The sequence below is a fragment of the Dermacentor andersoni genome, chromosome 3 (genome assembly GCF_023375885.2).
Source record: "Dermacentor andersoni chromosome 3, qqDerAnde1_hic_scaffold, whole genome shotgun sequence".
In the NCBI taxonomy this organism is placed as follows: domain Eukaryota; kingdom Metazoa; phylum Arthropoda; class Arachnida; order Ixodida; family Ixodidae; genus Dermacentor; species Dermacentor andersoni.
In genome coordinates, this window is record NC_092816.1 from 73,260,227 (window position 1) to 73,287,034 (window position 26,808).

At 43.3% G+C, this 26,808-nt stretch overlaps 2 protein-coding genes across 2 annotated transcripts in view; one reads left to right on the forward strand and one right to left on the reverse strand.

Annotated features, from left to right (window-relative positions):
* Positions 1-1,221: 1,221 nt before the first annotated feature.
* On the forward strand, positions 1,222-13,618 carry Snap29 (Synaptosomal-associated protein 29kDa). Its single transcript, XM_050193023.3, has 4 exons — positions 1,222-1,521; positions 2,251-2,352; positions 6,661-6,988; positions 11,739-13,618. Exons 1-4 carry the CDS (start codon positions 1,246-1,248, stop codon positions 11,903-11,905), a joined length of 873 nt encoding a protein of 290 aa, XP_050048980.1. The 5' UTR covers positions 1,222-1,245; the 3' UTR covers positions 11,906-13,618.
* Positions 13,619-16,339: 2,721 nt separating this feature from the next.
* Positions 16,340-26,808, reverse strand: part of mib2 (E3 ubiquitin-protein ligase mind bomb 2) — a 70,800-nt gene continuing 60,331 nt past the window's right edge. The window contains exon 19 of the mRNA XM_055061938.2: positions 16,340-26,791. The gene's annotated coding sequence lies outside the window, so the exon portion shown is untranslated. The remainder of the gene's footprint in view (positions 26,792-26,808) is intronic.

Here is a 26,808-nt window from a genome sequence, read left to right on the forward strand (position 1 = left end):
TTCTGTAGAGCTGGCTTTCTTTGCAAAGTCCTCCAATTGGAGGACTTTGCAAATTGAAAGCCGCCGCCTCTATAGAAGCAAGTAAGCAGGATGACATATAATTCCGGGATTACGATGTTCCAGCTAGCTGGCGCCGGGTGAAGAAAAGGTCCAGTTCTTTATTCTTGATCGTCGGATTGCACTCATGTATGTGTGCGTTAAGCAAACGTTGCTCAGTTTTGGAGATGATCTGGATGCCTTCCGATGATAAAACCGGACGTTTCAGACTAAGGCTGTTGGGGATAACACCGTTCTCCTCGCACGTTCAGTTGAACTCCAGGTGGCATTTGAACACAGCTATTACTTCGACGATCCTTGTAAAACCCTCACCTAAACAGAAAACGCAGTGCTGTGGCATAACACTGCGAGCTTCTTTTTGATCACCGGATTAGCCCCGATGGCACTGTCATCTTGGAAAGAGAAAACAACCACCGGCGGCGGCTCCTTTTGGAATCCTGGCACATACAGAAGACGCCGGGAAACATCAATCGTTCGTCAGGAACATTTCCCGCCGTTTAAGCTCAAAGTTCACGAAAAGTGTCTGTGCTCCTGTCAAAGCGCCTGTCCAAGCGCCAAAAAACGCATATAATAGCTACGCATGCTATCTCACCGTCGGGCTCCGAAACATCGGGGTGTTAAAATAAATTTTTATTGCAGTTTTCCTTCCCTTTAATTCAATTCTGGAGTTCAGTGGGCCGTTGTGTAAACTGCAGCGATCGCCAGAATGAATATAAGGAGCCCTCCATGTAACGAGCTATGACACTTCAATTTCCTGGGTAGCGAAACCGAAACTGATTCGTAGAAATTAACTCGTGTAAATTGTTAAGGGAGCCTTGACGTTCATATTATTATTTTTATAAGGGGAAGCGGTCTGGTTAAAAGGCTTGAGTCTCTATCGAATGTTGAAAAAAAAAGACAAGCCACTATCGTGCGCAGTCTACGATATTGTGCTGCAAAGTTCAGCTGTGATGAACATTACCAGGGTCCGTCAATAGTTTACACCGATTTCGCAAACCAACCTAATGCCATAGCTGCTACTGCGCTGCTACTGCGCTATGGTCTAAAGCATAGAGTTTCCTACAAAAAATTTTGTAGAAAACTCTATGGTATGAAGGGCTTTGCAAGCGAGCGGGTCAGAAACATCGATGGGGCTCAATGTGCACTGGCCACACTGGGCAAAGGTCACGTGCTAGTCAAAATTAAAAGATGGCGAGCGCTGGACGAGGAAAGACAGCTGCGAATCCGTTTTTAGATGACGAAATTGAAGATGTGGACGACTTCACTTTCCTCAACAGCGCCCGCAAGAGCAGTTCGCCGTACTCACTTGGCAATGAGCAAAATCTCCGCAATCAGCAATGGGAGCAGCAGCGCGAACAGCTACTGCTCGAACGTCAGCAGCTGGAAGACAGCATCCTGCAAAGTTCTAATTCGGCCGTGCGCGTGCTGTACGACACGGAACAAGTTGGCATAGCCACTGCCGAGGTGAGCGTCCTGTCTCCCTTACCACCCGTTCTGTATGCCCGTAAAACGGTTGCTGCATGTGCCGTTGCATTTTGTTGCATGAGTAGTCAGCTGTTTCGTTCCTGCATGTGTAAACATTGCTTCTTCATCCACACTTGCTGCCAGTTTATTTGTCCGATGCGACGTACACCACGTTATAAATGCGCACAAACAAAATAGCTAATTTACAGACGTTTCATGCTTTCTGATCTCCGTGCACTGCAGTTTTCATACTTCCCAAACGCAGATACGCCTGTGCGTGATGCGAACATCACGCGCGAGCGTTTGATAAGTATTCACGTTTTTAAATCTTTCGATGGTCTGCAGTGCAAATTGGCTCCCAGAAATACACAGAAGAAGAGAATATCTGTTGTTCAAATCCTCGAAAGCTTGCCAGAAGTGCTGTGACACCATCATTTCTTCCAACGGGAACGGCCGCGCTGTCATTCACTAAATCCCAAATCAAACTCATGTTGGCGCATTCGCTTAGTCTTTCAGTGAAACGTCTGAGCTTCACTTATAATTCCTCTTATAAGAAAGCCAGTTACCCAAACTACGCCTCTTAGCGCACAGCGGGATACGAACGCCCTTCAATACTGGTGTCATGTAACACGGCTTGTGTCGCAACGCCCTGTCGCGCACACGGGTGCGATGTGTCTCCTCTAACGGCTTTGTCGCTTTTCCATTTCTGTCTTATTCACCCTTTGACAGGAATTGGCGCACCAAGGTGAACAGCTTAGAAATGTCGACCGTAAACTGGACACCATCAACACGAACCTCAAAGTCAGCCAGAAGCACCTGAATTCCATGAAGGTAAGCAGAACTTGTCACTCGTTACCTATTATCGCGTATTCAATGGCCCCGTGAAGTAAGCCTTGTTAAGACAAATATGTGCTGTTTCTGTGGTTTTATCCCACGAAAACATTGTGGGAATACACGAGGTTGATAATGCGCATGTGATGTTTGAAGGCGGTATCAGCGAAAAAAAGTTTTCTTGCACGGCCGTGCATCACGCAATCGGGACGTTTACTACATTGTTTGTACATACACACGTGTGTTGTACCACGTCATATCAAACTGCATGTTTAAGCTGCAAAATGACAAAAAAATTTTTTTTTTTTTTTTTTGCAGCAGCAATTTTATGCGTAGTAGCAGGCTCTGCATGCAACTGTGCGCTGACTGATAAGAAAGTTTTTCTTCTGTTATAGTGCTGAAAAGAAAATCCTTCTGTGTCAGTATAGCAGGTTTAACGGAGGCCTTTGGTATGGTGAGCGCATTATGACCACGGTAACTGTCATACCAAGGTGTGTTAGTGGCCTCAGTACTTATATTGTAACCTCGACACGGTGCTGCAATACCATGCTACGACACAGTGCTGTGTCGTCGTTTTTACCTTCCTTTTGTCCGTGTCTTGTGTTGCGCTGTTACGAACCTTACAATGAATCCTAACCAACTGGCCCAACTTGCTGTCTTATATTGAAACCTAGTGATTTTATCATCAACCACAGCATGCAAAACTCTTATTATAGTTTGCTGTTCTATCCTGCTATCACCAGGTGGCATTCAAGAGTATTGGCGGCTCAACATGTTTGTGCTCTGCTTTTTTTCTTTTTTTCTCTTTCTTTCAGTTAAGTGTTCCACTGCATTGAAAAAAAGGTCCTGGTCTGTGACCTCAAAGCACTGCATCTCATGGGCCGACTCGTGCACATTTCCATAGTTTATGAGAGCAGGCTACATGCTCTAAGAAAGGAGCGGTGCTCGTCCTTTGTGGTGTACCATTAAGCCTCACGTGAAACTTCCATTCAACCAGCATGTTGAATGGTTGAAATCATGTGGATAGTAATCAGAGGTAGACATTAGAGGAACCTTTCTTATGATTCTCATTTCTGGTTGGCTGACGTGACCCATAGCTTTCTCTGCATCACGCAGAGTTGGTTGGACAGAGAGTACACCTGCAATCGGCAGTGGTGTCTCATGCAGAAGAGAGACAGTTTTGCACCTGTTGCACATTTTGATCTTGTCGCATCAAAGGGTAATTTGTTTTGCATTAGAGAACATTAGGCTTCCTATCGTGGTGGCAGGCTCAGCAGCCACTTATAAAAAAAAAGAAAGAAAGAAAGAATACATTGTGTCAGTACTCCTCTGACCCTTTGCAGTCATGAGCATTTACCCGATTTCGGTCGTTCAGGTCGAAAACCATTTCACACATTTTTGACATGGCGCAGGAAGAGCACTTGTGTGAACATAAACATAGTATGTAGAGATGGGCGAATACCAGATGTTTTAAAATAGGAATCGAATATGAATACTAAGTATTGAATAGTCAAATGCAGACACATGTAGGTATTTGCAGCAGAAATATTTATGTGTGTATATTTAGTTACCACTCCTATACTCACTAGTCCAAGAAAGGCAGCTATCAAGGACACAAAATCAGTTTGAAACATAAGATCACTAATTGTCATCTAAAAGACTGCACGAGTAGCTTCTCAACATCTTTAGAGCTGTTGGGAACCAGGGTTACATTTCCCAATGCTGTCAACCAGTTGTTCGGACTCAGGGTAGCGTATCCCATCGCTGCCACGCAGTTGCTGCGACTCTGTGTCTGAGCAGCCATTACAGTTTCGTGGCTGGTGATGTGCCAGGTGATCAAGAGAGGTCCAGCACGACGTCCAAAAGATGAGAAAAAGGGTTTATTTACAAATTTACAAGATGACAGTTTACGTGTACTAGCGCGAGTTTGAGCACTACTAGTACGAGCATGAGTAGGAGCGCACGTGCGAGTCAAAGCACCCGTACCTTCAGGAGCACTAGTACAAGGCGGAGCACACTCCCACGACACTCCAAGTCCACTTTTTATGCACTTCTTTTTCCCCTTTCTCTCATCGTGGAAATTCACTGTTCTCAACCAACCACAATCGTTGAACCGTTTGCAAAATCCCGCCCATAATGTCGCATCATCCCGCCGGGCCCTACTTCCACATGTTCACCCCCGCATGCGAAGCAATGACGTGGCAAGCTGGGAGCTTGATGTCGAAGTTGTTCCCATGGAAGCCTCAATGTTGGGCCCTTTGATCAATTAGTGGACCATTCCTAACAGTCCATTTTTGGGGGCAAGGATCCGGTAGAAGGGCTATTCCAGGTGGTCATTACTTCCAAGAAGGACGGCAGCTGTGGTGACCTCAACGTGAGCGCCTTTGTTTGCATGTCACCGTCTATGTCAGGTCCAGTCTCGTATAGGCAGGCGCTCGTCTCACCCGTCGGCTTTAGTTATGCTGATTTAGTAGCCAGCTCCCTGGTTATGAGAAAATGACGATACAGTGTGAAGGACCTTTCATAGCTGCACGCTTACTGGTGAAGCATTAATCATCGAGAAGGAATGCTGGGTAAACAATGCTAAATGTCAATCGTAACAGAGCCGGGTTGCAAACAAGCTTTCTAAGAATTAATGGCTGCTGTATGAATGGAGCTTTACAAGAATGCTATATAAGTGGTTGCCAAACAGAGATAAGAACACAAGCACAGTGCCATTGTGTCTTTCTATCTTGTCCCCATCTTTTGCACTGTGCTTGTGTTACAATGAATTACCAACATTACCAAGCCTCTACACTTAATAAATATGCTACATAACTAGACTGCCAGAAACATTAAATGAGACTACAGTCGAACCTCACAGGTTTTCACGTAGGTTTACTATAAACAGAACTTGAATCATTAATTTTGATTGTGCATTCTTTCGTAAACTTCTTTTGTTGTTTCACTTCTGATAATTTGTGGTACTTTATTTAGCTGAAAGAAAACAGTAACAAGTCTTTAACAGTCTGTAATTGAGAAATATTTGGTTAGTTTCAAATATTCAAAAATACCAAATAGTTCCTTTTCGTATATGAATATTTAGTGCATAATATTTGATTTGTATTTTAAACTTTGAATATTTGCCCATCCCTAATTGTAAGTTATACAGCGGAAAATTTTCACTTTAATGGCCCTTGCACAGTGTATTCTCTAACTAGCATCTGTGGTGATCACCACAGAAACCATTTTCTCCAGAGTCCCAAGGAAGTTTGCTGGTCATCTAAAGGTGGAACGTATTCCTCCCGAGCACTGAAATCATCTTTAGATTCACCATACTAAGACAAGTTCTTTCCACGAAATGCACATGGAAAAAAAAAGGCTACGATCTTCTTGAGGATTTGCACCATAAAAAGCATAACCAAATTCCTTTAACTGTGCTGTAATAAAGTGCTGCCCTCGTGTGCAGACACACCAGTGTGCAATTATCAAAAGTTTGAAATGTTTCAGGTAGGTGCCACTACAAACGTAAAGAAAAACCAGTGCACATGCACGTCGGACGCTGCCTGACATCTGATTGGAAGCAGTATATTCACATGTCGGGTGGGGCCCTAAACATGACCACTAATGGTGAACATTTTAAGCAGGAACATAGTGCTACTGCTTTTGCTTATATATTACCATGAAGGGTTGTGTAATGCAGCAATGATTTTGGTGCAGTCCACAGGCTCGTGATATGTAGTTACCGGAGGTGGGATTTCCGCTTACCGTGTAAATTCATATTATGTAGATGAGCATAATAGCTCTGTTGATGTCGTAGCTACACTCCAAACTTTGACCAAGAGAGTGTGCAAGAATTCTTTTTTGTTTTTTGATATATTCACCATGAATAACCTGCTCTCTTAACATAGGAGGTCAAATGTAACAACAGATTCGTCTGCGCCATTTCATGCTGCAGCCATAACTGTACATCCATGCACTTGCTGGTGCATTCCACCTCAGCCTATACAGTGGATTTAGGTCTGTGAAGACAAACATCACTTTCGTAAAGGAACCAACCACCAAAAAATTTTTCATTTTTATTTCTATTTCTGTCACAAGCCACACCTGGACTTGTGACAATTTCAAAAGAAAAAAGTGCAGCCATTACACAAGTCTACACAATATGTCTCACTGTGTCAGTAACATTGTAACGATGACGTCCGAGCATAAAGCTCGGTGTAATAATCGGCATGCCACAAAAGCTTGTGTGTCAGTCAGTATAAGTATTTTTCTCCAGGATACTAGGGTGACATTATTCTCGCCCTTTTATCTTCATGTCACGTGCAGAGCATTTTTGGAAGCATCAAGAGCTACTTTCGCGGCGGCAGCAGCGCTGATGCCTCCAGAAATGTGGGCGCAACTGCTGGATTTGGAATCGATGAAGAAGAAGAAGAGCGCCCTGCAACCGAGCTCGAGAAGACATTGAACAAGGTGAAACAGGACAGCAGCACGTCGAGGCCGTCCACGCATCCAGCTTTTCGGGTTCGAGGCCTGGACACCTCTGGATTCGGGGCTGGCTTTGAGGATGAAAAGGGGGACTTCGCTGTGCGACCCCAGCAGGCACCTTACAAGAGTCGTACAGCTGAAGTTGAGCAAAAGCTGGACTCGAACCTCGGTATGAAGCAAAATTTTCTATGTTGTTGCACGTGTGCAAACCAAGCTATTGCTAGTTTATTCTCTTACCCCAAGAACAGTGGTAGTAAAATTAGGTAGTCGAGAGGAGGGGATATGAGAGCCAAAGATGCTGTCATGATGCACAGTAACTCACTACAATGGCCTGCAGCGCTTAGGTGTCCTATCCGTTGTTGTACATTCATTCCGAAAATGTCAGTCTGATGCCACCATACCAGGAGATGCACTTGGTGAGATAAGATGTGATGCACAGTAGTGAATAGTGAACAAAAAAAATCAAATGAGGTGTGATGCATCACATGGGCAGTACTTATGGCATGAATTGTCAGCCCTGGTTCAGGATTGGAGCCGAGAGAAGTGAAATATTGACTACATATACAGTCAAACCCACTTATAATGTTACCGGTTTTAACAATATATCTATTATAACAATGAGAAGCCGCTGCACAGTCAACTTTGGTGAAATAACCCGCTTACTACAATGCCCCGATGCCGCATTATAACGATGAAGTCTGGCTGCGCGGTCTTCGAGCCAAAAGGTAGTGAGATGCACCTGGATACCTTGCACGTGCACGGGGAGCACCTGGGTACCTTGGAGAAGGATGTCGGCAAGGCTGACGGACATAGGGTTTGCTCGTGCAATGCAGTGCGACGTACGCGGCGAGACGCTTGTGGCGATCTTGCCTCAGCGTTCTTTTTGGATTTCTCAAGCTGACAGGCTGCCGCGGCAACCTCCTCACATATTTTGAAGGGCCCCTTTTTGGCCCAGCAAAGCGCTGCCTCCGCAGTGCTCGCACATCGCTTGCTAACCGTGACCCCTGTTTCCAGTTATAGCAGTTCCATTTAACGCCGACAGCCGTGGCTTGTTACACGTGATCAGAGCGCCCAGGAAGCAGTTAAACGAGTGAGCACAATCAGCAGCCGAATGGAGGAAGGTGGTGGGGAGGGGCACTGCCCCCCCCTCCCCCCCCCCTCCCCCCCCCCGCCATTATAGTTTGCTAAGATCAGCTCTACCATCCCCCTATTTTGATTTTTTCAGGAAACCCGGTTTTAACAATTATCGGTTATAACAATGGAATTATTGTGGCATTTGAATATTGCTATAAGTGGATTTGACTGTATCTCAATAACAGATGTCCTATGATGACCCCCTCCAAGGTATTAAGGGCCTTTAGACCAGTAATAAAAGGGTAATTCATCAATTTTAGTTAATAAGCACTAAGCTTATTTTAATTAAAGGAGTTATGACACGGTCCTCCAACTATTCTCAGTTTATCATTGTAACCAAGAGTAGAGGGGCCAATATGATTCTACACATGAAAGAACTGGGCTCCTGGCACACCTATTAACTCAATCTCAATTTGAAAATTCTTGCGTCCTAGACCCTCTCACCAACAGTGACTGCTACTTTTGCATGCATTGTGTGATATCTCAAACTTTGAGGCCACCGCTGCGTCATCTGCTCCGAAACAGTTCGAAGCTGCATTGGGCATCTTGCTCCATACACTTCGACACCCACCATCGCAGCAAAGGAGTTGCTGTTGATTTGTGCCTATAATTCTTTCACTTGCTCAATGAAAGCAGCACAAACTAGAGAATGCCTGCTCAAGCTACTATCTCAGGCTGACCATCACTGACGCATGGCGACTGTGATGCAATTCTGGCTCGTGATATCGCTTTTGGCACTCGCAGTACACAAAAGCGTGGTCTTTGAGATTGGCCTTCGTTAGTCTGAGGGAGCCGTTGCTGTAGGTGTGATTTCATTCTTAGTGTTGCCTGTCTGTTATAGGGTTCAACTACTATGTATAAAAAATTTTCTACTTCGCCGAATGCACTCAAATTTTGCAAACTTGCTGTGGGATGTGCACACTTTCACATGCAATGCATAATTTAAGAGCAGGGATATTTGGCAAGTTGATTTATGTTCATATTTGTCATAAAGGACAGCACTAATAAAGACGAGGATGAAGTAATCACAGTAGGTTCACGCACAAGTGCTGTCTCTCTACTAGAAGATTATTCTTGAAAAAACATAAACACTGGACATCTTGACATTATATTTATTTTAATAAAGGGAAAATCGGACATCCACCCATTTGTAGCAGTTGCTACAAAGGAAACTTATACGGGTTCCTCGAAAGGAAAGCCTCGCAGTTGAAGAAAAATTCGTCCTGGTCCGGGGCTCCGCGCACTGTCAAGATGTTCAGTGTTCCTATACTTGTATTTCCACAAATAAACTTCTATTAAGAGTCGGCACTCGTGTGTAAACATACCTTGATTTCTTCATCTTTGTCTTTGCCAGCACATTTTTTTTTGTCGGGCATAATTCAAGCTCGAAAATGCAGTTTTGTGGCCCCTTTAACCAGTGTTAAGGTGACTCCCGAGTCTAATGTTTGCTGAGCTGAAGGTACAATCCAAGAAAGCTGAAGGAAATCCTTATAACACTCAAGCCCTATGCCCTTTCTTAATACAGTCTGCACTCGTTACAACGGACCTGCATACAAGTCTTTCGGATATAACGGACCATATTTCAGCCTTAGTTTGTCCTACCTATTTTATTAATGCAACGAAGTTCACTTTTAATGGACCGCTCCACAACGAACTATCGGCTACAGCGAACAAAATTAGTGGCCATTTTTTGAAAATCGGGCGAATAAAGTTGACTTTTGCCGTGTTGACACTGGCTGGCAACTGACTAGCGAGGGCCAGCCGTCGATCGCGGCTCAATATCTTGCAAGCGAGGGAGGGAGGAAAGCTGGGCGGAAGTGCGCCATCTTTCACGCGCGAGGCATGAGGGGTAGGTGAGGGAAAGGGGGGTTCTACTCCAGTGGCTGCTTTAACGGCACCATCGTGCAGGCACCGTATTTTGAAAGCGTTCTGCGATATGGACAAGATGCATGCCCGTGCGGGCGCCATATCTTGAAGGCGATCTGCGATGGGAACAAAGTGCGCCCATTGCCGGCAGCTTCGTGTGTGCTGTGCTTTTGCCGTTTAGTTGAAGCGAGGGAGAGCACGAAGGTCCATTCGCTCGCTGCTGCTGTCGCACTTATCTTGCGTGAATTTGCTATCGCATTGGATGTGTCACCTTTCGGGCTGAACTGCAACTACTTTTTTTTTTTTTTTTACTCTGGACGTTCGTCGCTCACTCATTGTAATAAAGTTGTTAGACATCGCGATGAAAGTTTCAAGCTTCGCAAGTGAGGCCTTTCGGATATTACAGACTTCAGATAAAACGGACGTTTTTTGTCGAATTATCAAGGTCCATTGTAACGAGAGTCGACTGTATATCTGTTATCATAATCAAATTACCTAGTATAGTACATCCAAGCCAGGCAGACATTACAAGGAAGATTGAAACGAAATCATCAGTAGTAGTTAAACAAGGAATGTCGCTTGAAGTCAGCGTTTGATTAGGGTTGTTGTCTTTCGTCTGAGCAATAACTGCTTTCCTTAGCAGCGTTTTTATGTACGCTTAACTCACTCTCCCCCACCCTCATAGGGGAGGAGGATGAGAATAGGAAGGAGCGTGGTGTTGCTGTAGCTAACATTTAAAAGAAAGAAAGAAGATAAAAAAAAAAAAAGCAGTAATAAGACAGATCGGAAATGACAAGGGGAGGGACAAAAATAAGTTTAGAGTTATGATAGAAAGTTTCTCTCAGAACTTCAAATGTCCTTTTGTCCTTCCCCCTGCCATTTCAGATATGTTTCTATCCCCCTCCCCCTTTTCTTTATGATGCTGCTTGCACCACACCACTCCGAATTATTCTTTTTCCTCTATGATGGTGAGGCAGGAGGATTTACGCGTATACTATAAGTACGCTGCTAAGGAAAGCAGCTTCTGTCCTGAAGAAGATTAGTCCCCTTGTCGAAGCATTGGCTTGAAGTGACATTCCTTGTTCAACTGCTGCTTATCCTACGTAGTACATGGTAATTTTAGATGAGCACACCTTTCAAGACGCACGCTGTGCCAGTATCAAGGAGGTGTAGCATCTTCCAAAAGAACTTCTTCTTGGGCATGTTGGTGTTTCTCTGTTCTTTTTACTTTTCCCTTGCTTCATGCTCCATACTTTGCATCAAGAACAGCATGCACATTAAGTCTGGCATCTGTTTCTAGCTGTTCTTCACATGTGAAATATCTACAGCGAGCTCTGAGCAGGTGGCTAAATGTGTTCATCTGCAGGTGAAATTGCATTTTTCAGATGAGTTCTCCATGAAGTTCTGTACACTCTGGACTGGACTATTTCAGCTCAGTATTGCACCAGGGTGCCCTTACGACCAATGTAATTTGCTGAAGTTAACAACATATTCTCCAAAACATAAATCATAATGTCATTTGAGATTTACTAGTTATTTTATAATATGGCTTATTACTGAAGGCTGCGATATCGGTGAACACTAGTAGATTACTAACAGTTTACGATACATGACTGCAAAAATCCCTCCAGTTCAAGCGATCACCAGCAATGCCCACCTGTCTGGGACATTTGTTGCAAATTGAAAACCCTCTGCCCGTACATTTCCGAGGGCGATGGAGCATGGATATTGTATGCAAGGGAACACGCAGATCGAACTATATCGCAGCCTTACAGAAATGCCAGTTCTGGTGTCTTGCTCGGAAAATCATGCTCATTTTGCTCGTATGCACTGAAAGGTTAAAGAAGGCTAGCAAAAAGAGCAGTCATGTCTTCAGGACGATGAAAGTAGCTGCTAAAAATGTGTGCCCTTGTTTTCAGAGGAACTGGGCAGCGGTTTGGGAAGACTGAAGTTTCTGGCGCAAGGCCTTGGCAAGGAGCTTGACGACCAGAACGAGTTGCTTGATAACCTGACAGAGAAGACGGATCTGGCCGAAGGAACCGTTGTGCACCAGAACAGTCAGATAAGGCGAATCCTCAAGAAGTGAACGGAACCACCACAGCAAACGGTAGCCAAGTCTGTCCGTGACAAGGTTGACACACTGGTGTGAAAGGCTTACAAGAACAGTGTGGAAGAAACGTCACAAGATTGTGTTACACCGATGGAGTTTGTGGAGCTTAGAAGTGAATACTCTAGGAAACTATGTTCAGTTGTTCCAGAATTTTGTATTTAATCGCCACTTTGGTGCGAAACACGGGACTTGAATTAAAACAGTTCACAGTCAAACATTACTGCAACACTGTAAATATTGCAATAGAAGTTTGTCTCCAAGTGGTCAAGGCTGCATTGGCTGAAGTATGCAAAATTTTGAGAATGTCTCAGTGCAAGGCAGAAGTGTTAGCACTTGCATTATTTTATGTCATCTAAATGCTACAATCAGTGTTAAAAAAGGTGTAACATTTTGTTGTTGAACATGAAATTATTTTAAAGTAACTCTTGGTTAGCGTTATTCTCTTGTTAGCATTTGGAGAATGTGATAGCATAATTGTCTTAGATGACATTATTTAACTAGACCAATTACTGGTTCTAAGAGCACTGGGAAACTTTGTTTTAGGATGGGGTCTCTGCTGCATAGGAAGCTACTTGGTGTACTAGCACTGTAGGTGGCAGCACTCCTTGATTTCTTGGTACTCTTGGTGGCACCAGCTGAGACAAATTACTAATAAAATCTTGTTGTTGTGGTGATATTTGGTTGTGCTCTTACAAAGAGAGCACAACTGTCTAGTCAGAGAGCCATTGGCAATGGCAGCTGAGCTGGAATTTATTAGTGCAGTTCACACGAACATCAAGCACTTCGCTTTGTACACAGGCTTAAACATTTCTTTCTTTGGAAGTTTCTGGAGCCATGATCGTCAAGTGTCTTTGATGGCGTCTTCTGTACAATGGCGTAGAAGGAAGAAAAAAAAATGGTTTAAGTCAGGGTGGTAAATACCTTATTGAATGTTTTATAAGGATGGTGGGCAAAGGAGACAAATCAGAGGCCAGCGAAGAACAGAGGTTGCTTGTAAGTTGTTGGCAACTACTACATAGCAAAACTAAATCTGTAAGCAGGAAAGCCCATCTTCAATGTTTCCATGTGTTTCAAGCACGAGGCAGTCTGCCACAGATGGTATTTGTCGATCTGAGTGATATTATTAGAAGTGGTGTCTGTAATAGACTATGCTTCTTTCTGTTATTTCTGATGGTGGAGTGTCTTATCTGTGCTCTGTACGCTTAGAGATGACCATAGTTGGTCCGATCTATGCATGCACATAAAAAGGCTTTGTTTGTATCCCCGTTTGCAGTGCTGCAGAATTTGCAGTCTCAATAAATCGGTGTTATAAGAATGACACCTGTACTCTGTACAGTCCACTGTGTAGCTGTTCATCACATTTGAATTTGGAACTGTGGTGTGAGCTTTCTGTTTTCAGTGATTTGTTCAAGTTTAATATTTAGGAAGCTTGTTCTTCAGAAATTACTGCAAGAAAGATGTGATGTGGTTTTATATATGTAGGTTATATGCACACACCCATACATGTTTTGCTTGCAGGACATACAACGAGCATATCATTGCTGCATGAAAAACTGTTTAAATACAATGTTTATGTACTTTCCATTCAATACAGCAGAGGTGCATGTCATGCAGAACCTTTCATTTACCCTACATTCCACTATCAGTGCATTGTTCTTATGCAATAAAATGCTGGTCGCCTATTCTGTATATTCCATTTTGAAACAAAATTTTTCTCTTGGTGGAAGCAACTTGAACAGCATTTTTTTTGCCAACCTCACTGGAGTTTGGTATGGTTGGCTCGCTGGGTTCCTCAGCAGATAGGTTCAGTGAGGGCTTTAATACGTGCTATTGCTCAATAAAAAAAAAAAAAAATTGCATGCCCCCCAAAGTGGAACCAATCTCCAGTGCAGCAGCCGAATGCTCTGCATGTTAGGCCACAGGGTTGCCTGTTGAAGGGTTGCCTGTTCGAAGTGCTGCAAAGGCCTACTCCTTACCATATTGTGTGCCCATGCAGATGGTTCTGCACAGGCACACATCTACAGCGGCTCGCACATTATGCTGTGCGTAAATGTATGTTCAGCTCTTGGCTATCATTGCATTTTGCATCGAAAGTTCACATTAAAATCGTACGATTTTTGTATTTTTTGTCACCAAAATTCATCCTTGCATTACATCCATGCACACACGGTGCACTTGTCTCTTTTAAGTGCATGGCTAAGGCACATACATCTGTTATCCTGGTCATTTATCATTCAAAGGGGCCGTGAAACTATTTTTTAACTAATCACAGAATGACATCACTATTAAATTGCTTCGCCTACAATTCTTCTGCCACAAACATTTTCCCCATTCAAGTACAACTGAAGTTAGATGTAATTATAAGACCAATATGGGAAGTCTTCTTTCATTTCCACCAGTGCACTGGAAGCCACACAGGGGAGACAGCAAGAGGGCACAAAAGATCAATGTGCCGCTTGCCTCACCCAAATGTATCTACAATATTTCCTTTATCTCGGAGGCCAAACGCAGCAGAAGCAGGAATGCACAAATGTCGTATGTAACGCAAAGATGAACTGGTTCTATAGCGCAGCTTTTAAGTGGCCGGTCTTGCGTTGAGCGTCGGCGGGCCTCGTCGGTGTAACCGAGTGAACGCGGAGCACAGCGGGGAATGAAAGAAGGCAATAGTAAGGAGGAGGAGGCTACAGTGATAGCCTGTGGCTGAAAGCGAAGGAGGACTGTACGGCAAAAGGGTAAAGAGAAAAGCAGAAGACTGAGATAGCAAATAGAGTGCGAGGAGGAAAGTAGAAAAAGCCACCTTGAAGCACCACTAGATGACCTTCAGGTCCGTGCATTCGCAGCACCAGCTGTCCAGGGCAAAGAAGAACCAGAAAGCTCGCCTTCAGGCACAGCGGTTCCCAGTAAAGATTACAGTTGAACAAGCTGCAGTTGCCAGAAAACAGCAACTCTGTGGCCGGCCTATATACAGTGCCGCACGTCGTGGCTCTGCCATTCGGTGCGGTAATTGGTGCTGCGCCTCAATATATCGCGAAATGAAACGCATATAGAGCTGCACTCAAGTTTCGCATTGGGGCATTGTCGACGAACTTTTTCCGTTGCTTTCAGATCGCACATATATATTGTTCATTTATTTAACTCAAATGAGCAATGATAGTATCAAAAGTCGGCCATTAGCTGTTGTGGGCCCAGCTGCTTCGATGACTCTGCATGACGACATTGTGGAAGCGAGATCAAGAGATTTTTCAATGCTTTTAACATGAGATTGTAAATTCCTGGCAGCATGCAGTACAATATTACTTAGCACAAATGTTCACAGGCGCCTCATTAACACATTGGCAACGTTTTCTTGCCACATTGAAAAAGTGTTTCGTGTCCCTTTAACTCCTTAATTGCCGATGATGAGATGAGCATCACAATTAGCATCCTCTGGTTCTGATGACGAGTTAAATCGTTGTGAATTTTTGGAAATTTGTGCAATAAATTGCCAAAAGATTTGCAAAAATTTTTTGAATAAAAATAGCACAAAATATGCAGGTCTTGAAAAAATTCTGCACTTCTAATAATTTTTTTCTGAATTTACTGACAGTTAAGGGGTTAGAATGTAGTTTCAAGCTTCTATTCAAAAACAGACGAATGCACAACAATGTTTATCTTCAGAAACAATCTCACAAAAAAATTCATTATGATGCTCTCTAATGCGAAAGTTAAGCACAGATCTATATGTTTTGTTATTGTGATATATTGGCTGACGTGGACAATGTCTCTCCTGTGGCATGTTACAAACGGAGTGCCAGCCAAAGGAGTGCAAACGGAACGTCAGCCACGCCCGGTGGCTGACGATTCAGCGTGGCCAACCGCAGGAGGCAAAAGTGAATGCATGTTTCAAACAACGATCTCTGATCGAACCCCTGAAGATCGAGAGAGGCAGCACATGGGTGATGCGCGAGCGTGGTTCACAGCAGCCACCGCAGACAGACCTCCCAAATTATGCGCACTATTCTGGTGCCACCTCATGGCGATCGTCGTCACACACTTTTCTCATGCTTTCACCATATCCTTCTCCTTGGCTTTCCACCTCATGGTTCCGCTGCATCTTCCTCCTCAGCTTTCCTCCTCGCATCTTTCATTCCCCACTACACTGAGCGTTCGCCCTTTCATCCTTCCTCATGTTCGATCCCTCGGTTACGCCGACGCTCACCGCAGGAATTGCCACCTACGAGTTGCACTTAAAACTTATCCATCAGTGCTGTTCTTGTTTGCTGTGAAAGGTCAAGTCACTAAAGTTTGTCACAATTGCTCTAATCCCAGTCACTAGATCTGGCATGAATGTCCCTCAATTTGTTTGATGGTTCCAGAATTATTGCCAGTCTGTTGTACAAGTGAACTATTAAAGAGAGTCAGACACCAGAGTGTAATTCAAGGTTTATTCATTAAATAAGTGCCCATCAGACGGTGTGTGACAAAAATAGTCTGACACAAGCACACAAGGAGGACAACCTGAGATCCCACAAAACGGGAGGGAAGTGGTGGGGTTGGGCCACTGGCATATCTCTAATATGCAAAGTACAAGTGGGGCATCGCAAAAGTGACTGATCACTATTGTATATCACACGTCACTCAAGTAAGCTACTGTACACATTCCCATGACAAAACACTTTTAAGCGCTCAAAAACTGCACCGCAACATATGGGATGCAGGTCAGTTGCAAGAGTGGCATACAGCTAGGCCTGAAAATTTTTATGCACGTAGACAAATGAACAAAAAGCAACACAAAGTCATTGCTAACGGTGTCTTATTTTCTATCAATCCAAATGTAACCTGACCAGTAAAGTACGTTTGTTCACAAAGAAGAAGTGCTGCCGTATAAACAATGCTCATCTTTTTCAAGCTGAAACGTGCGACCTGGACAACTCGGGTAAGAGAAACATTGTTAGTGCAATAACTGGAGTCAAAACTGGAAAAGATCTAAAAACCCAACTTAAGCAGAAGGCTACTTCTCAAAGTGCAATCAATCATTTGCAGGATTTGCATTTCACATTGCAGGCGATGGGCATAGCATTGTCGCAACAAATGAAATATATCGAGCTTCTTCACACACAATACAACACGACACTGGTCAGCAATGTTTTCTCGCAACGCTTGTCCCAGTGTTTACAAAAAGAAACTTCTGGTGCTTCACTGTGACCTACCAAAGATAAAACAGGTTGAAGTAATTTTTCAACTACAAGAATTACAAATTCGGCTAACCATTACTGAAAAAAGAATACTAACTGAATGCCATGGCCTACGTTTATACTATCATCATCATCAGGCATAAGGAATTGGAGCAATGATCTGGTAACACAAAACCTACTGCTAAATCCCAAAACCTGCCTGCTTTTAGTAGGACAAGATTTCGAGCTGACAATGAAGGCTTCCAGAGCTCCACAGGTCTGGCAGAGTTGGGCCCATTCCAAATATGTAAACATATTAGAGGCCATGGTGGAATCGACAATACGTATCAATCAAAAAACAAGTTTCTCTTCATCTATGTTTCAGCGTCCATTTCTTGAATCACTTCTACAAAGATCACCAAGTGGTCGGTGGCACCAACCTCACTTTCCCATCTTTCATTTTAGAGTAGATGACACACTTTACACACAGAAACACACTGCAGTACAGATTATAATACAGGCAGCATCTATCACACAAAAGTGATTGTGCACACACACAGAAAACCTGTTCGTACACACATTCCTGAAAGAAACAAACCCTCGCCAACTGTTTTCCGCAAATGCACAGAGGAGGTGCGCTGAACATGCTAATCTCAACCTACTGACATGCATGGAATGAAAACTGCATATGTGGTACGTTGAACATAGTATGTGTCCTTGCTTAAACACTGACCATCTATGGACTGAGTTGTAAGTACAGTGTGCCAGAAAGAAGAAAGAAAAAACAAAGTATGACCCACAAGATATTATACACTCCTGCAGGTGTTGCTACACTAGCAATGCTCCAGGATTACACTGCCACGTGCAAGTACCTCAAGGCGGCATGCTGTGAAAAACTGCATAAAAGTGCAATGCACACATTACGGCTAATAAGCTATGAAGGACTATTTAGTTGCATGGCACACCTTGTACTGTTGCCTTGGCATGCCTGCCCGCACACGAAAGCTAAGTAGAGAGATATGTGCAGGAGCTTCCCAGGGGCTCTTCTTTCCAGCCTAATGCTGCTGCCGTGTTGTAAAAATATGTAGGCACGGCCTTTCTTTACTTTTTATAATGGTTTAAGACTATCAGTAAGGCTCCAATTGCAGCTAGGGCTAGTGTTGTACAGACACTGCGCTATAGTAGACATGGAGAGCAGTCCACCTTCTGACTTGTCCAAGGAGGCAACTCTTGTAAATTCTACTGAGCAATAGACAGGACTGTGCTCTTGTCGTCTCTTACATGATATGGTCATCGCTCCAAAACTAGGAAATCGCAGAAGCTCCATCACCGGTGTGACTAATCTTACAGGCATGCATAGGTTGGAGCACTGCTTGTATACTCGTATACTTTGTACTGGGCCTATGCAGTATCACTAGCCTCATCTACTTACGAAATCTCAAATAGCGTAGTACATCTGGGAACAGAGCAAAGAAAAGAAAGGCGCTGAAGTGAAAGCAGCAGTTTCTTGGAAATGCGTCTTTGCAGGACTGGACTTGTGCTGCAAACCTGCCTGGATACATGAGCACTAAAAATGATGCTAAAATTAATGGTCATCGATCTAGATGCCTTGTCACTTAGTGAGTGGCAAGGCTGATCGCTCTGACATGCAGAAACATGTGTCAAACTCATCAACGCAGGGCGCCACATTCCTGCTTCCTAAACATTTCGTTGAAGCTTCCATTTCTCAAATCTGTCCATAAGTGCACAAGTGCGCATTCCCGAGTAGCACAGGCATGCATTAAGCCAATGTGGGGTCAGCCAGGTTCAACAGGAGCAGGGTAAGCCTGCATCTAGTTGCTGCCACAGAAATTTGGCAACAACGTGTCTTTTGCTTGCTGCGTAGATTTTCCTTCTTTCTGTGAAGGGTATGGTCGTTCCACTTCATTTCGCTTTGTTTCCTTTTCTCACGAAAGAATGACCGCATATCTGGTGTGTGCTAATCCCTCAAAGTCCAAGCATCCCGCAGGGATGCTTGGAAGAAAAACTTTAAGCTTATAACTGGAAAGTTATTGAATTCATGTAAACATAAATAAGCCACCAGTGTTCACAACTGAATCTAGGAGCCACTCTTTCATCATGAAGCAATAGAGCAATACATGAAATGATCTCTGTGAGATGAGACTCAGCAATGATAAATCCTGCATGACACAAGTGATAAGATGTTTTGGATGTGAACAAAAGCCACTCAAGCATAACATACATGCAGGAAAAAGAAAATACAGGAAACTGTTCCTTCAGTCTTGGATAAAACAGTTGCAGTCCCTGGCAATATTATGAGTAGTTATAATTTTCTGGATATGTTACAATGCCTTAGACGGCCACCAAAAAAAGATATTTCATGCATAAGTAATCAGGATGCAATCACTCTTGGATATGATGCTTTTTTCTTTCTTGAAACTAAGTATATTGCCTTGAAATAACGCGATAAAATGGACATAAGTACCAGAACGTTAACAAAGGTACTTTACATGCCATGCTCAAACGAGTAACACTGCAATCACAAGCACAAATGCATCGAAATTGGCAGTCTACACGAACAACACAATCATACTGGGATATGCATGAATATGCATGTTGGTAGAAATGAATTTTCTTAAATTAACGTGCTAGAGAAGGAAAGAAAGCTTCAACAAAAGCTCTGTAGTAGATGACCTTCAAAGAAAACAACCCAGGAAATATGTGAAGGATAAACAGGAGAGAAATATTTTCAGTCTTCCTTGATTGAAAACACGAAACAGACACAAGAAAATAAAAGAAATCTCCCCTAGAGATTCTTGAGTACAGCTTGTTCTTGACCAATCACGACAAGTCTACTTGGGAGGGGGTGTGATTCTACATAAATTGAAAACTTACGACCAGTGGGAGAACGATTATATAAGCACATATTTTCAACACTCTTTACTTTTTCTCAACATCTGCCACAGGAAAAAAAGAAAAGGCACTGTGAGAGAGTAGCACACTGATTATGCTGCGATTTCTCTGCATACTGTCAGCAGCTAGGGCAAATTTTCAGAGACAGCACTTATAGTCATAGGCTATGCATGCTTCACGATATGCTGAGAGCAGCTGTAGCACTCTCAACCACTGATGATAAGGAGATGGGTAAGTTGTGGAGTTTTCATAGGTTTCTATAGGTAGCTTCAGAAACAGCGCACCCAAACTTGCTCTATATCACTGATCCTGCATTAAAAAAACAACAAAGCATTCAAGCAGAGTTCAGGTTCACCACATGTGTAGTAATGGTGACAAGATTCCTCGAGCACACTAGGCCCATCTGCCTACCCACTGTTCCTAAAACTCTAATGTGACTGCAGTGAAATTTGTTTTCAAGAAATTATGTTCTAGGCAAGAAAAACGAAAATGAGCAAAAGGCTTGAAATCCATGACAGGGCAAGTCGCATGGAACATCCACGAGGCTGATGCAGCTTCAGCAATGCTATATAGACGCAAAACTGCACACAAGCATGAAGTATGCCCTAAAAAACACTACTTATAAAGATTTAGAGTACTATGCACTAGAGCTTGAGCAACAAGTTTTCTGTTCTATATTTTGTAAAAAAAAAGGGGGTGGGGTGGGGGGGAGTACTGACATCAAAATTTAGGCTTTTCCCCTTTGTGCTAAAGGAACGATAAAAATATTTCTGGGAGTTACAAAGCTTGCTGTGAAGCTCCCAAGCACAGTGAATATATTTGATTACCAAGTTTTCTTTTGTTCTTTTACTTCTTCCAAATGCCAGATGCTCAATGTGAATCAGAGAGTTCTTGACAGTATGTACGTGGAAGTGGCCACAGCTGTGGCATTGACTGCATGGCCTTAAAAAGGACTTAAGAGGCAAATGGTAACTCATGCTAAAGTGATTAATACACCAGGATGGTCAGAGTGCCAACTTTACTAAGAACAGGGCTTCTTAAGTGAAGAGTGCCAGGCCAGATTGGTAATACCATCTGAAATGCAAAATTGGCTCTCCGTGATGCTTTTTGTCCTGTTTATAGCAACTTCTAAATGGTATTCGACCACAGATAACTATAAAAAAAGGAGACACCTAACTCACGTTTAAACTTAAACTGAAAGTCCAGCTGGGCTAATTCAATTGGGTTTTCCTACAAAAGAGCCCCAAGACAAGAACCCAGCTCTTCGTATTGCACAGTCTGGGCTAATTGGTAACGTGCGGCACCGTTTTAGTTTTGCCGTCAAACTCAAAGCAGGTGTTAGTCAGTGTCACTTAGTAAGATCTCCGGCAAGTGAATTAGGTGTTATTTTCTCAAGCAATCTGCTGTCTCAAAGAGATAGGTCTTCAATCCCAACTTTCTCAATGAGCAAAGTCATCTCCTAGTGCAGAACAAAGGCAGGGACATTTACAGGGATATGTTCTGTCAATTTAGCATGACTTAAAATTTGCCTCCAGGGTACTATTACCGTAACTCAGACATTTCATTTACAACCTTCACTTAACACAAAAAAGAAGAAAAAAAATTAAAATGACAGCTTTGTGTATCCCACGGCACGCACCCTTTCTTCAGGGCCCGCATACATTGCAGCATCTGCACACTTGAGAATGTCTCCGCAACCATTTTAAAGTCATGTAAGCTGCGAATACTAATAAGTTCAACAGCATGAGAAACTGAAACTGCACCAAAAACAAACGCAATGGTTAAATTAAACATGGCGCATTTATCTAGTCCAATGTCTGCTACAATTGTAATCGGTGCTTACAAATGATGGGTCAAATTATAATTAAAAGGCAGATGTCTGTACTCTCGAAGAAAGAAAAAAAACATTTTTAAGTGTGTACACACACAGCAAGAGCTGCAGCGGCTGGCCTACCTGAGATTACAGTTCACATATCGCATATACGTAGCAATATACAAAGAGAAGACACTATGAAATAAATGCCAAGGTAGCACAATAAGAGAGAAGCTCTGCACCTACGGCTAAATTGCTTACTACTATGCACGCATTAGCGAAGTTAATTGAGGAGCAAAACAACGCCTATGGTAAACACACACATGTCATGGAAGACTTGTTGGGCATGAATAACGATGACTAGACCAATACACAGCTTTTTCTTTTTTGCCTTAGAAGACTGATAAAAAATGCAATGTAGTATAAAAAGACATGACACTCTCGTTTGCTTAGACATTCATAGCTGCCTGCTTTCGCCGTCCTTGGCACAATACCACAAGAAACATTCCCTCCAGTAGTACACACAATCTCTCTACATCAATCTCTAGCCTTTACACAATCTCTAGCCTTTAAAATGACAGCAGGCTTTTACTAAACTCTATGCAAATGTAAAGCCAAAAAGTTCAACTAAGAAGCTATTTGCCTGGCGAAGAGCCTGTACTGTTCTAATGTTCTGTATAAGGAGTCATTTTCTCAGTCATCTGGCTCCAGAGACATTGCTGTCTGCATTTGCAGGTCAGGCAGCAGAAGCACCCACACTTTATGTTGTGTGCAGTAGTAATTATGAGTGGTCAGGCGTGTGTAATGCCAAACGAACTTGCACAGCTGTTTACCTGCTCACAGTTCTGCTACATCACGTTGTATTAAGCAATACATTCGCAAAGGTTTTACAACAGCCTAAGATGGTGGTTCCTTAAAGGGGTCCTGAACCACTTTTTATCGAAGTGGAGAAAGGCATATGGAGTGAAAATAGGTTATTTCAGAAATACTTTGCTGCAAAAAACTACTTCAGTGTGCTCAGCAGAAGTGGAGTTATTGGCAATCAAGCACGGCCTCCGCTGACCTCCTGTTCCTTCTTCAACGTCGTATACTGCAAAGGCTATGGCGGAGCGGGGTGTGCCCACAACGCTCCACCTTCTAAATGTCACTGTGGCGTGTAGTTCAAATTTTATTTTGGAGGTTAACGTAGATGCCACGACTTCCCGATCTTGGTGCCTATGACGCACCAACCGTAAGCCAAACACGGTTGTCCTCAGCGAATCACAGTGCACTTAGCCAGTGGACTTGTGGTGGCACCCCGCGGCGGCCGCAGTATCTATGCTGCCTAGCCGACCATAGCTACCAATAGTAGACGCGTATGGGAATCCGTTTTATTATGAAATATAGCATCCAGAAAAGAGTGAAGAGCAGGCTTTTGTTTGAAAAGAGAGAGTTTCAGAGAAAGGTGACTTTGCGCTCCACTTGCAAGCTCCACACATCGCGTCTGACAGCAAAACTTGGCCGAGATGTTCACAGCAGCGTATGCTACCCGCTGACTAGGTTATTTCACCAAGCCCGAGGGGTGGTTCAGGGGCCCTTTAAAGCTGCAGTAGAAACTGTTTATATCTAGTAGAGAAAAGCATCGTGCCAAGAGTACTTAAGAAGCTTGACTTCAGGCTCAGCCTCCCAGCAATATAAACAAGGTAAATGTAGGAGCGCACTCATTATAAAGCAGCTGATGAAGCAGCTGTGGTGAAAATGATCCAAATTACAGAAACTGCAGAGACTAATTTTGACAAGGGCCTCAGAGCTTTTCGATAGGGAGTGATGAACATAGCAATATAATACTTCAATATTTTATAAGAGGATTTACGGCTGTACAGCTGCATAAAAGATGATAAATTTTTGAATTTGGCAACCTACTAAAAAATTCAGAAAGGAAGAAAATGATACAGTGCCTGGCTTGGCTGACTGAGTGAAGTCATTGGCTCAGTAAGCAGGACAATTGAAGAACTTATCTAGGCAATGTTAATGTTACAAACGAACATAAAGTGTAATTAGACTTTTGTCCACTCCACTTCAAATGCACTCTCATATCTAGTTTAGAAAACCTGGTGTCTTTTCTCAGCAAGGGAAGATGGAGCTGTAACAGCCTGCATGACTAACTCCTGGAATATCACAATTTCTATATATTTTGATGGCAGACTTGTGAGTGCAAAGCAAAGTTTTGCTTTTATGGTCACTAGAATGTGATGCTTCCTCTCAAATGCTGAAAACACCAACAAAAGTGATTTGGAGTGGGTTGCCTAAGAATGACATGTTTTCTGCATTTCCCACTTATATCAGAAAAAAAAAAGAATAAAAAAATAAAGAAAGAAAGAGAGAAAGAAAAGATGCTTTGGGACTGAAAATGGTCTCTTAAGTCAAAATGAAAACCATAAAAAGCAGCAGTCCACTACTCATCGCCATATTTAATGTGCAGGCAGTCAAAACATCGATCTACCACAAGAAACTGCGATAAGCATCTAAAACAGGCCACTAAGGCAACCACAATATTAGTGCACTCCTATGCAGACAGCTGCTAACATTTCAGCAAAATTTAAAAAGAGGAAGAAAATCATCACACTGGCGGAATATTTATCTCAAAAGTGCACCATACTAGCATGCATGTAGTTGACCTTGCTGCTCCTCCTCAAACATGCAATGTAAGGCTGGCAAATTATATCGACAGCTGGCTGAGTGACTCATTACATATCCATGCTCAACTTGCAATACCTAGTGTACTTAACAAGTTATAGCTGGCTGATGTCCAGCGAGCTCAACATGCTGAGCATGCCCTGTTACTTTTGCATGCACAACTGCCTGGAGATACAGTGCCTTTGTTAGTAAACCACCTCCCATCATCACAGGATAATGGGGGTAGTTAGGATTTACATTCACTGCCTTCAACACAGATTCAATTTATGCTCCGCAGTGTCACTGACCTGAAAGTTAAAACAACTCCTGAATGCGAAATGTGCAACTTTGATTTGCTGTTTTAGATGTGTGCCCTTAAATCAATGTAACCAATGAACCAATCAACTACCTGTTAACAGGCGGTAATTAATTGAGGAACTACTAAATGCTTAGCCCGAAGTACGAGCTCATTAAATGACAAGCCAGCTTCGTTATGACCACCCCTGAATTATCCGTGACAACTCGCCACGAATTCTATAGAACAAATGAAAGAGTGCATCCAAGTGACAACCAAAGACTGTACGGCAGAATGAACATGATTAGTTAATTATCATGAGCAATTAATGCATTCTGTGCACAGGGATGGTATTCTGTAAGAGTCCACCTAGTGGACATGTTTATTTCATCTGCTGCTGAAGTGCTGAGTGGCTGTGGCACCTGGTTGCTGCGGACGCGCAGCCCAGCCCAGCCAATCAGAACTTCAACAGCAGACAAAATGGACATGTCCATTAGGTGGACTCCTACAGAATACTTCCCCTGGTCACTATCAATGAGCGATGGGCAAAACACATTTCAATGTGAAGCAAATGCAATGATGGCTCCAACAAGCATTACAAGAAAATTGGCAATAGACTGACCTTGCCACACTCTGGTTCAAGTTCACCTGCCTTGTCAAGTGCTGGGTTGTCAGTTGGTCCTCATTACTCTCCAGCTGTACTCAGGCCCAGAGAGACCCTTCAGCTGAATGCCAAGGCTATCAATGCTGGTGTTATTGCCCACAGTGTTATGTGGGGGAGAGCATAATATTGCGGGGGCAGACACAGGCAGAATGCTTCTTCTAATTTCTTTGTAACGGATGAAAGTGATAGCCATAGTTTGACAGACTGAAGGCTTGCCAAAACATTTGTCAAGCAACAGACGCAAGGGCATCTCCTCAACCTAAACCACTATGTACAACTTTCTCTTCTCCTCCCAGGATTTCTATCTTTTATCTGATAGCCCTCCATTGCAGGGAACAAAGAAGCTGGTACATAGTAAATAGTAAACAAAGCTAGAGGCTTCCAATTACACCACTAGCTGCCGTGCAGTTCACCAAGGACTGCGACCACCAGTACCTTAAAATGGCAGTGGCAGCGGCGAGCGGCGTTGCGGCAGAAACTCCCTACAAGATCGGTCTATTAGAGATAAGCAAAACATTCACACATTTATGTACCCATTCCTTATTGCAAGCAATGAGCAGATCTGAACTTTCACACACATGACAATGACAGACAATGAATTCGGTCACTTCAGACCGGCTACTATTTACACAATACAATGAAGTCAGATCTTTCTCTTTCTCTCGTTACGTCCGAAATTGTACGCCCACTCAAGTGGCAACATTGTTCTAACTAAAATTAACACACAGAGTGCACTGCCTCTCACCAAGTCACGTGAACTTCTCTACTGTAATCGTGACCCAAGTCTCTGGCACTGAACCTTTCACAGCTCTGCAGAGAAAGTGCTACCGCAGAACAGGGTCACTAAACAAAAAAAAATTTGTGCATCATGTACGTTCCCTTGTGCACCCAACTGGAGCACCACCAGAGAGCCACAGTCACAGGAAACCACTTGTTTTTGGAGCTCTCGAAATGCTGCCCGAGGCTATGCAGTTTTAACTGCATCTGTGCACATTAGTCACGTCGGCACGACACAAGCTACCTCAGGTGCGCAAAATGACCCCCAGCTATTTACAAAAGACAATGGGATGCTGCCAGTTCTTGCGCAACACGAGGGCCCTCAAGGGCGACGACGCCGAAGGAGGCAGTGAACACACAAAGTCCACTGGCAACAGGTTTGTCACTACTACAAAACTATCGGAACACGAAGGTGATAATTTACAGCTGCAATTTAAAACGTACCGCTTCGAAAAAAGGAAAAAAAAAACGAATGTGTGCACTCAAAAGTCCACAGTGCAGGCAGTGGGTCTGCTGTCAGGTGCTCTTGTTGATACGCCACTTGTGATTTCGCTGATGCTTTCCAACGTACACAACAATAGACGACCATCATCTGGGAAGGAGAGAAAG

Excerpts from the sequence above, each read along its gene's own strand:
- Snap29 (XM_050193023.3), top strand. The coding sequence starts at position 1,246 with ATGGCGAGCGCTGGACGAGGAAAGACAGCTGCGAATCCGTTTTTAGAT. Across the intron at positions 2,353-6,660 it reads AGCACCTGAATTCCATGAAG|AGCATTTTTGGAAGCATCAA; the intron begins GTAAGCAGAACT and ends TGTCACGTGCAG. Across the intron at positions 6,989-11,738 it reads AAAGCTGGACTCGAACCTCG|AGGAACTGGGCAGCGGTTTG; the intron begins GTATGAAGCAAA and ends CCTTGTTTTCAG.